Raw genomic sequence first — 12,127 nt, 5'->3', positions numbered from 1 at the left:
TGCTATATTATTGCTGCTTTGAGCGGATACGATTATAGGAGCTCCTCTTCCACCATCTTGCTAATCTTTTTAATCTCTTTGTATTAAGAATATTTCTCTAGCACATTATTCAACTTAGATTTTACTCAGTTAAAACCTGTGAAACCAGACAGCAAGTTATCTGCTGTCAAAATGCAACAGTGACACTCACATATAGGATAGACATTCCTATTCCGAAAAAGAGAAATTGGAAGTTAAATAGAAGTCATGGAGCCAACGCAAGCCTGAAACCTGGCAGGGCAAGTTTCGTTAGATTTCAGGACTTGAGGTCCTCTTTGGCTTGATATCCTGACCTCCAGTCCATAAAGGTGGTGGCCCCTCTTCCTTTGTTCTGTGCATGTATCTTGCATTTCTTTATATCTCTGATGGTGCCTTCAGGATTATTTACAAAATTTTTGACATGTTTTATATCTTTGTGTTTGTTTAATTCTTAAAATTTTATTATATTTGTTGCTTTTATATTTTCTGTTATATATATATATAAAACTGATATCAGAGAAAATGTTTATAAAAGCAACAAAAATAAAATTTTAAGACAAACATAGTATAAACTATAGATATTACTGAGATCAGTTATAATATAACTTACATATATAAAGATAATGCTTTTGCCTAATTTTATTTTTATACTTATCTATTTTTAGGAAAAGCATATGAAATCAACACCCAGTATATTTCTTGATGGTGAAGCACTAGTTAATTAAATGAAAGGGATTTTTTTTTTAATTTTCAGAAGTAAATCTCAGTTTTTAGAAAATAATATACTGTATTAATGCATAAAACAGAACTACATATCTAATAAAACACTCAAATGCAATAGATGTTACTACAATGTTGTAATTAGTAGCAGAGTTTTTAAATGTAGAAAAAGGTAGAACTTAGCCCTAAGCAAGGTTTCCAAAGTAAATATTACTGTCAAAAAAATATATATATATATCAATAGCTTTTCTGTCCCAGTTAATACTTATTAAGTATTTTTAAATGAAAAAATATTCTCTTGAAAAAAGTCTAATTAAAAATATTTCAGAATAATCTCAATAATTATTGTGGAAGAATTTTATTAAAATTATTTTAAAATCCAGACTTGACCTCTAACCATTTGAATACCTGTGAGACCTATCATGCTTGTCTATAAAAATCTGCAACATTTTAACAACATCGATTCTTCCCAAATATATTTTATTGTATTCTAATCAATACAATTAGTTAGATCTTTTGAACTAGATCTTTTGAACCTAGCCAAAATAGATCAACTGAAAGGAAAAACAAACTTAAAAACTTGACTATTTTGAACATGAAAATACAGGAAGACAATTGTTTCACTAGAGGTTTAAAATTATCATGAGGGAACACCCAATAAAACAAGATACTTTAAAGGAATTCAGTGAAAGACCAATGGAAAAGAAGAGATAATGTGGAAACTTAGCCTCCCCTGCACTGGCTTCTGGTATAAGATGTTGACCCTCCTTCCTTGTGTGATCCCGTTGTTTCCTCCACACACACTGGTTCTCAAACCCATGATTTCAGGACTGCCTTCTCTTATGAACTCTGGATTCGTGTATACACTAGCCTTGCATAATCTTCATGTAGATGTGTACTGGGCAACTGGAGTCCCAAATTTCAGTTTCAGCGTTCCATGCCAACCTGCCCAGCCCCAATATTCCTGTGTGTATAAACGACAATCCAACTTCGCCTCCTCCACCACACCCCTTGCCCAGACACCATATGTCTCATCAGGACTAGCTCAAACCCTTTCCTGCATTCTCGCTCAAGCCTTCTCAGTGATAATCATATACCTGTTCCAAATGTCTTTCCTCTCTGTCCGTCCTCCAGTGATATCTCAGAGCGGGATTAACCGAGAAGCAAGGAGAGTCAAAGCTTTGGGGCCCTTCACTCTCTGGAGATTCTCTGAGTGCTGTCTGTTGCTGGGAGTTGTATGGTGCGGTGGGGTGGGGAGGGGAAGCCAGGCTACAGTCAGAACAGACTGTGAGCATGCCTGGTAAACTTCCTGAAGAGTTCTTAGAAGACGGGGGCCAAACATTGGCTGAGACTTCCTTTCTTTTTCTAAGTGCACATGCACTCTCTTGAGTGCCGTGTATACTTTTGTCTTCCCTTTCTTAAACACACCTCTGCCTGTCCCTGGTCCTTCTCAGGACCATCATGATTTTATAGGACCTATTCCTTGGTTCCATTTCTAACCCCATTTTCTGTTTTGCAAACTTTCTCACCTCAGTCTGGGGCCACAGATCTTCTTGCTGCTGTTCAAACGTTGCAAGTTACTTTCAGTCTCCCAGCTTTTAACTTTCTCTGTTTCCTCTGCTTAAAGCATCTCTGCCGTGTTGTTTACGACTGACTCCATTGCTTCATTTATGGATCTGATGAAATTTCACCTTCTAAATAAAGGGCTCCTAACTAGCCTGTGTTAAATCGATTCGCTGATCATTCCCATCTCATCTCTCTGCCTTTTTTATTCACTGTGACTATTAATACTTGACATTTCATTACATATTTATTAGTTTATTGCCTGTATTTACCACTAGTATATAAATGCTGTGTGGGAAGAATCTTTGTTTCAAACATCATAAACCTAGATAGTGCCTGGAACAAACAGTAATTATTTTTGAAATTAATGAATAAAAGAAAATATCATTCAACATTGGAATTTAATTTTTACTTAAAAGCAATAATGTTAGCAATTCACTGCATATCACACCCAAAGAAATTATTTTTGTATTATAACTCAAAGGTACCAAAAAACCTCTGAAACTCATTAAAAGTGTAAAGGTAGATGCTTTACATAATCCCCAAATGCATAAAGACTTTGTAAGCACAAAACAGTTAACGAAATTATTAAAGTTAATATATTAAACAAAATACTTTAAAAAATTCGGATGAAACAAAATATCAGAATGAAAACTGAAATAAAAATATTTTAGTTGATACTATTCACAAAGAGTTACTTTTTTTTTCATTTTTCTTTTCTTTTTGAGACCGAGTTTCACTCTTTTTGCCCAGGCTGGAGTGCAATAGCGTGATCTTGGCTCACTGCAACTTCTGCCTGCTGGGTTCAACTGAGTCTCCTGTCTCAGCCTCCCAAGTAGCTTGGATTACAGGCACGTGCTACCACGCCAGCTAATTTTGTATTTTTAGTAGAGATGGGGTTTCACCATGCTGGCCAGGCTGGTCTCGAACCCCTGACCCCAGGTGATCCACCCACCTCGGCCTCTCAAAGTGCTGGGATTACAGGTGTGAGCCACCGCATCTGGCCAGTTACTATTTTCATAACAAAACCACATTTATATTTATAAAGAAAACAGTTCAATGAAAAAAATGTGAAAAGAAAATACGATTCACAAAAGCAGTAGTTACATGGATAAACATGAAAAGTTATATAAACATATTAATCAAAAAAGACAAGTTAAATAATGATACACCTATGAAATTGACCAAGAAGGAAGAGACACACAATTCGGAGCTGGTGCAAGTGGAGTTTAATTCTGCAGCAAAATTTGAAGAGGCTTTTGGGAATGTAATTCAATGTTGTGTATTAAGTTTGTAACACTGTATACCAAATGGTAGATTGTCTTAGGGAAAAACTTAGAGTGTTTTTTGTATAATTTGTTTTATTTCTGCATAATTTATAATGTTGAAATTTTTAATACAATGTCACTATTCACTCTTAGGAGAAGATTGCAATTGTGATATAATTACTTTGATAGACATGAACTCCAGTAGATACTCTCCAGTCATATACAAACATTACATATTGCAAACTGAAGAGATGTAACACAGAAGATTGGTTAGAGGTGGCAAAGGGCTATAGGGAAGGCTGGAGAGGTGGGCAGGGGAGTGTTGTCATCCAAGGACCAAGAGTCCTCACCACTGGAGCCCCATGTGCCCCTCACTGCTGAGCTGATGGGGACTCTGCACTCCAGGGCTGCTGAGAGAACCCTGCCCTGGTGATGTGCAGCAACCCAGATGCCTGCATCTCACCAATATGACTGAAACTGCCTCTCAGGTGCTGAAGTCTGAGGCCCCCCATGGTCCCTGTTGCTTATAGCTGCTGACCAGCACCCTCATCAGAAACAGGGAAAAAAGTAGGGTTTACTTCTTCCTCTCACCCTGCAGTGTCCACCCACAAGGGCCTGCACTCTCAGAGCCTTACGAAAAGTGAAGTAGCAAAGAAGTCAGGACAAACCACGTGCAGGCTGCAGCACTGTGGGTCAGAGACTCCAGCCCTCAAACGTGCACCTAAAAACAGGACACTGTCTAGACAAAGGTGGTCACGAAAAGACCTCCAAGACGTAGGAAAATGGTCAACGTTTTTGCAGAGCACGCCTTTAGAGAAAAGTTCAGAGGAATTTGGCTGCAAGATCCATGATGGCGCTGCAGTTTCTTCTGTCTTCTTCCCTGTTTTATTCCAACAGCCTAATACATGGTATACACTCAATAAATATTTGTAGTTTAAAGGGAAGATATAACATTTAAAGTATTTTTGTCTGGTTTATTACATTAGAGTCGATTTTAAAATTTTCATTCAACCAGTTTTTTTTAGATTTTTCTATAACTTTAATGTCAGTATTCAAAACAAAAAGATAAAAATCAAATGCAACACTAAAGCAATATAGATTGCAAGTGAGTGAGAGGGAAACAGTCTACAATCAGTCCTAATGAAGAGGGAGAAAGACGAGGAAGTGAAGATGACTTCAGTTTTAGTTTTAATCAAGGTACTGATTTGTGGAGGTAACCCTCTGAGTTTCAGATTCCATACCTGTGAAATGTTAGAAGAAAAATAACAATATCTTACAACATTTACTTGAATGTTAAATGAAGATCACACATATATATGGAATATATTTTGTAACGTGGAAAAGGCTAAAGCTGTATATGAACTAACTCCTATATTTCAGAGATAAGATTTTGATGTTGAGATTTGAGATTATTATTATTAATATTGCTTAAGAGTTTGCATTTAATAACAGAGGTAAAAATTGTAAAAGCTATTAGAAGAAAACCAGAATTGTTCAGGAGAGATACCTACTGACTTCTTTAGCTCTCTTAATTGCATTCTTCTTCAACTCCCAGAGGTGATGTATCAAGAGAAAGCTTTCAACCCCTCCCCTAGCGGACACGGTAAAACCAGGCACGTCACTTTCTTACTCCTGTTAACCTGGCCACACACCACCAGCCCATCTAGGTGAGGTTCAAGACATCATCTGATGGTGAGTTCGGCCAGACAGACAGGAGGTACTAGCAGGAACAAAAGGGTCATCACTGCTCTCGACTTGCTCTGCTTCTGAAACGTTCTATTAGTTCTTCACAGCATTTCCTCATTTTTTCTTTATCTGTTTTTAATGGAGAAAAGCAAATGTTATTCTTTCTTATAACTTCTATACAACACTTATTTACTGTGACATAATGGTAAATGGATTTTTAATTTCCAATTATTTATGGACATAATATATATTCTATATTTTTGGATTTTCATACAATGATGTATTTATTTTCCTGTCACTGAAGTTTTATAGAGGAAAAGTGACTGATTTTCTTTTGAGAGGGGATGATTTCTGAGGGTAACAAAACACTAGAAACAATGTCTCAATCATTTTATGTTTCCTTGATGAAACCCACAGAGGGTGGCCTAAACCCAAAGTGTAGACTGCAGAGGGAGGATGGTGTCCCTGAGTGGAATCAGGCAGAGTTACATGTGCTGGCTCCCACTCTCGGGCTGAGACGTGCGTTCTATCTCAGGTTAGGTGTGTGATATTAGGCAGGTACCCTGAGAACCTGCATTTTTTAATATGTAAAGAGAGAAAATAATAGGAAATAACTCATAGGCTCTTGGGAAAGAAGAAATGTAAAGTATTAATTTTAGTATTAGAACAATTCCTGGGATGCTGTATGCTTCAAATAAAGATTTGACTCCATTTATACTTATAATAAATCCCCAAGTTAAACATGCATTAAGCAATTTACATGAAAGTCAAACAAGCGGATACAGAAGGAGAAGAATGAACAGGGGGCCAGTTCACTGTGTGTGGATAGTGTTCCCTTATCTGTCCCGTGTCCTGGTTGAGCGGTTGATAGTGGCTTAATGATAGTGGCTTAATGACAGTGATGGCCATTTCCTAAAGAGCAGCAGAGATTTCTTAGCAAACCCTGCATCTCCCTGCCCTCCTGTTCCCCCTCAATTTACTGAAGGCAGCAGAGATTTGCTTAGCAAACCCCAAATCTCCCTGCCCTCCTGCTCCCCCTCAATTTACTGAAGCGCAGCAGAGATTTCCTTAGCAAACCCCGCATCTGCCCGCCTTCCTGCTCTGCCTCAATTTACTGAGCAAACACCTTTTAGGTCTTCACATGTGCTGGTCGCTCCTCTGGTCCTTGCTTCACTTTGGCCACAAATAATGGACGAGGTCAGCAGGTGTGTTTTGCAGTTTATTGGAATGTTTTTAAATTGTACACAGACCTCAGCCACCATTTGCCAGTGGGGGCAGTGTTTGATACACATTATCTATCTATCTATCTATCATCATCATCTATTCATATATATACATATGTACATAAAATGTGTCTCAGATTTGTTGGATATTTATATTAAAGCACCGAAGCATCCCAGAATGTTGGAAGTTTTGGTGAGTTGAATGTCTTAAATACTTTTTGTAATTACTACAAGAATACAAAATATATTTGAAACTTGTAAATTCATTCCAAAATGTCCCTGCATCATAATCACAGCTAAAGTCTTCCCAGAAAGAGGAGTTATTATGTCCTTATTCTTGGCAAGGGCTATCAAAATTTAACATTTAATATGTCAGAAGTTGAAAAGTTGGAAAGTTTTAATTTCTCTCAGAGAAAATGTGGAAACAGCTATTATGGATTATTTCAGAACGGCCAGATATATTTTGTGTCTATTGCCCTTATTTATTTTGTAACTATTTAAAAATTCAACTTCAAATCACATTTACATAATAGTTGTTCCCTGAATAGACTGACTGTGACCTCCTTAAGTGCACTCAAGTTCAATTTTTCTTTGATTCATCTTCTGCATATAACACAGAGGCTGTGAGTATCGTGGTAGAGAAGGAAACAGTGAGTTGAAGTCAGAGGCGATTCATCGTCAGCATATAACACAGGCTGTGAGTGTCACGGTAGAGAAAGAAACAGTGAGTGGAAGTCAGAGATGCCTCAGTGTTGTTTGATTTTCCTCCCTGCTTCTCAGTTTGTATGAAAGATTGATTGGCAGGTAATAAAGCACATGAGGTTTGCAAAAACAACTAAAGCCTTGTCTGATAAACAGCAGTGACCCTCCAAATTCTAGTTCTTCCTCCCTGAGATTTAATGAGCTTTAAAATGAGAGGAGCTTTAAGGAGATGAGGTTGGAGGACCACATACTAGACAGGAAGGACATAGGAGTCTCCAAAAAGCTCTGCATAACCAGGGTTAAAATAAGAAATGTATAGTTATATTTATATATTCACCTGTGTATGTTTACATAAATATATTTATATTATATATATTTATATAAAACCAGAGTATTTACACATAAACACACAAATATAAAATCCAAATTGTTTTTTTTAAAAGTGGGTCACATGCTTTATTTATTTTGCAGAACTTCTGCCATTTTTATTTTGAAAGTCAACTTCTTAAATGTATGAATAGGTACTGAATCTGGAGAATGGAAGTAATATATCTTATATAATAATAGTAGCAACAATCTCTTAGGTAGGTTGTGCAGAATAGTTAGCTTAAAGAGTTAACATCTACACTAAGAGTATATGTGTTTATTCATCGGAAACTGAACTATTCTAAGCACTTTCATTACATTTCCTCATTTTACTCTCACCACACCTGAGCTCAAACATGATTTTTATCCTTTTTGATGTAGATTGGAGAAAGGAATGGCAGATAGAGAAAAAGGTGGACCCATAGCTGGAGTCTACTGTGTGTGGGCTCCTTACTTCACGTCTCTCGATGTCTAAAGGGTCAGCTGTGTGTGAGGACCCTTCCCTGCTCATGAGAATGTGAGGCTCGCTCCACGCAATCACAGAGCCTCACAGCATGGCCTGATCCTATGGGAGGAGGAGGTTCAAACATCTGGTATAATTTTTTTTCCAAGTTACGCTTTAGTTACTTGCTAAATCTTTCTTATATCACATATACCTCTGAGTATTTTGAAGATGCCTATTGTTTCTTAAACCAGCGATGTTGATTCAATTCAGCTGTCTATGACAAAAACTCTACAATAAGGAGTTTGCTTTATCTTTCTTTCAATGAGTCACTGTGTTAGCAGAGGAGGGTGCTTCTGCAAATTTTCAGTACTTGTTGATAAATGACGTTATCATCAGGAAAGTTTATGAATTTGAACCGTGACAACCTTACTATCAGTTACCAATTCTTTTGGCCTATAGTTGTGAATTCTTAGTTTGTTTTGTGAATTTGTTATATGTCATTTATATACTCAAATCCCCAGACCCACGGGACTTAGGTTAGCACAATGAGCACACACAAATGTGAGTACTCACTAACACTCATTACAAAGGGACGCGTTACACTGACTCCAAAACTCTCCTTGGTGGCCTAGGTGAAACCTCATGGCCAGCATCACCGGGATGGCCAACCACACTGGAAGGTTGGATTTCATCCTCATGGGACTCTTCAGACAATCCAAACATCCAGCTCTACTTAGTGTGGTCATCTTTGTGGTTTTCCTGATGGCGTTGTCTGAAAATGCTGTCCTGATCCTTCTGATACACTCTGACACCCACCTCCACACCCCCATGTACTTTTTCATCAGTCAATTGTCTCTCATGGACATGGTGTACATTTCTGTCACTGTGCCCAAGATGCTCCTGGACCAGGTCATGGGTGTGAATAAGATCTCAGCCCCTGAGTGTGGGATGCAGATGTTCCTCTATCTGACACTAGTAGGTTCGGAATTTTTCCTTCTAGCCACCATGGCCTATGACCGCTACGTGGCCATCTGCCATCCTCTCCGTTACCCTGTCCTCATGAACCATAGGGTCTGTCTTTTCCTGGCATCGGGCTGCTGGTTCCTGGGCTCAGTGGATGGCTTCATGCTCACTCCCATCACCATGAGCTTCCCCTTCTGCAGATCCTGGGAGATTCATCATTTCTTCTGTGAAGTCCCTGCTGTAACGATCCTGTCCTGCTCAGACACCTCACTCTATAAGACCCTCATGTACTTGTGCTGTGTCCTCATGCTCCTCATCCCTGTGACGATCATTTCAAGCTCCTATTTACTCATCCTCCTCACTATCCACAGGATGAACTCAGCAGAGGGCCGGAAAAAGGCCTTTGCCACCTGCTCCTCCCACCTGACTGTGGTCATCCTCTTCTATGGGGCTGTCGTCTACACCTACATGCTCCCCAGCTCCTACCACACCCCTGAGAAGGACATGATGGCATCTGTCTTCTATACCATCCTCACTCCGGTGCTGAACCCTTTAATCTATAGTCTTAGGAATAAGGATGTCATGGGGGCTCTGAAGAAAATGTTAACTGTGAGATTCGTCCTTTAGGAAATTATAAAGTAGGAAATTTGGATATAAAGATTTAGTTTCCTTTTCTCTGCCCATCAGATACTTAGGATTTTATCCCTGTTATTCCTTAGACTCTCATACAGTGATGTCTCATCTCATATTCATCTCATTTTGAGGAATTCTTTCACTTTGTGGAAACTCTATTTTATAGTCTTTGTCCATCCAAAATTCTTATACAATTGTGTCATACTAATGTAATATTTTTGGAAGTTGATAACTGCTCTCTAATTTTGTGAAAAAATATTCTTAACCTCAGGAAATACTTAATATTTAGAGACAAAAAGGTCATGAGGTGTTCAAATGATGAGAGGGAAAGAGGGAGGGAGATAGAGAGGGGCAACGAAACTGAGTACAATGTTGTTGCCACAGATGAGTATGGGTAAAGGGTATATAGGTATTAATTGTACTATTGTTTTTTAATGATACTTTTTTGTGAAGTTGAAATCATTTACAAATAATTAAATACCAGGCTTTTCTCCCTTTTTGAAAATATTCTCCTTTCTGCTTGGTGGCAGTGTGACATCTTAGAAATCATGCTCATTTCATTATGTCTAATCATTACTGAGAAAATCTAGTCATCGCCCCTTCTTTATTGAGGGCTACCTTTTTCTGCATGGGCCAATTCTGATGGCATCTAGGGGATTTACCTCTCTGAAATAATTAGTGCCATGTGGTGTATTGAGGATGTAGGACCACATAAGGGACTGCAGAAAAAATATGACACCTGAGTGGAAGGAGTTTTAAGGAAGGTTACCTGCCCAGGGTGATTCCTGAGCTGAGATTTCAACCATGTAACTTGTTATACAAACAAGCAGAGGGATGGCATCAACATTCAATCCTTCATTTATTTAACAAGCATTTTGTGCTATTTTATAATTAAAAATAGTTAAATAAGATTAAATTTTGAATAGCACATGGCTTTTACCAAGGAGTTTGAAAAATACATGTAGTTGTTTATGCAAACAAATGTAAGAAAATAAATAAGCTGTTTTGATACTCACGTATGAAGGATACAGCTCATAAGGACACACTAATTCTATCTGTGACATCTGAGTTCAAAGAAGGAGCTGAGAGGAGACTCCGGGGCTCAGTGCTGAATAGTGACGAAAAGTTACCCTCAGATGAGTGTGTGATGTTGGAGCCAGGGGAACTTGCTCAGAGACACGCTGCAAGAGAAAAGGCACAGCATGAGCAAAGACAGGGCTGAGCAAGCGAGAGAAATCAATGCCCAGTAGATCTTTCTTATTTCATGTTAGGCTTATTTCTTGCCCTTGTGTGGCCCAGGGTTTTACAAACAATAGTGAAATGATCAGAATTGTATTTTAGAAATGTTATTTGTGTGGTGATCAATTGGAGATGTGCAAGACCAAAAACATAGAGACCAGGTAAATGAGAATGGTGATCTAAATGATATTGATCTAAGTGGAGTCGACCATGCCTTTACCCCAGAATAGGCTGATAGGAGGACATTTGAGGTGGGGCCTGCTGAACCTGTTACCTAAAAGCATACATATGGTAGCTGCATGCTATAATTTCCTAATTGGCTATGTACAACTTACGAATAATCAGGTGTTTTCAACAGTACAGATTCTTCTTTTCTGTCACCACACTCAATTATTTTATGACTATAATATAAAGATTCTGTAGTGCTTTGGAAAAATATGAGAGAACTAGTTTTTAATATTTTTCCTGAACTCAGACAATATAAAATGCATACTCTAACTTTGTATGAATTAAAGAGCATTTGTCAACTCTCAATTTGCTGGATTATAATTATAGACACATTTGATGGTTATATTTAAAACATCCTTGTGAAAGGAAATGTAGCAAAATTTCATGAAAAATGATTTTTGTAGAGTTTTATTGTGCTAAAAATTGTTAGCCGCCTAAAATAACCTGTTATAATATGTTGGTAAATCTCGTGGTAACTACAAAGCAAAAACCCGTAGTAGACATACAAAAATTTTTAAAAAACAAGGAATCAATGCATACCACTAGAAAAAACATCACTTAACCATAAAAGAAGACAGTAAGAATGGAAGAAAAGAACAAAGTCTCCAGAAAACAACTGGAAAACTAACAAAATTGTAGCATTAAGTCCCTATGTATCAAAAATTATCTTAAATGTGAATGTATTAAATTATCCAATTAAAAGATATCTGGTGGCAGAATGTATAAAAAATGCCACCTACAACAGGTTACTTTAACCTGCAAGGACATATGCAGACGAAGTGAAGTGGTTGAAAAGGATATCCCATGCAAGTCGTAACCAGAAAAGAGCAGGAGTAGCTATGCTTATATCAGATAAAATAGACTGAAGTCCAGAACTATAGAAAGAGACAAAGAAGATCATATATAATGATTAAAAAGTCAATTCAACAAAAAGTGTATAATAATTGTGACTATGCATGAAACATTAGATAACCTAAATATATAAAGTATTAATAGATCTAAGGGGATAGATAGCAATAAAATAATACTAAGAAACTTCAACACCCCTCTTTCAGCCATGGAAAGACTATCCA

The 12,127-nt window shown here is 37.6% G+C and overlaps 1 protein-coding gene across 1 annotated transcript; it reads left to right on the top strand.

Moving 5' to 3' along the window:
- The first annotated feature begins 5,214 nt into the window (after positions 1-5,214).
- Positions 5,215-11,217, top strand: LOC100970663 (olfactory receptor 2T29). The gene is made up of 2 exons (XM_057302858.2): positions 5,215-5,261; positions 8,624-11,217. The coding sequence occupies exon 2, from the start codon at positions 8,634-8,636 to the stop codon at positions 9,579-9,581; it is 948 nt and encodes a 315-aa protein (XP_057158841.2). The 5' UTR covers positions 5,215-5,261; positions 8,624-8,633; the 3' UTR covers positions 9,582-11,217.
- Positions 11,218-12,127: the final 910 nt, after the last annotated feature.

The sequence above is a fragment of the Pan paniscus genome, chromosome 1, assembly GCF_029289425.2.
Source record: "Pan paniscus chromosome 1, NHGRI_mPanPan1-v2.0_pri, whole genome shotgun sequence".
In the NCBI taxonomy this organism is placed as follows: Eukaryota; Metazoa; Chordata; class Mammalia; order Primates; family Hominidae; genus Pan; species Pan paniscus.
The sequence above is the reverse complement of the archived record's forward strand: the minus strand, read 5'-3'. Positions and strand labels throughout refer to the sequence as shown.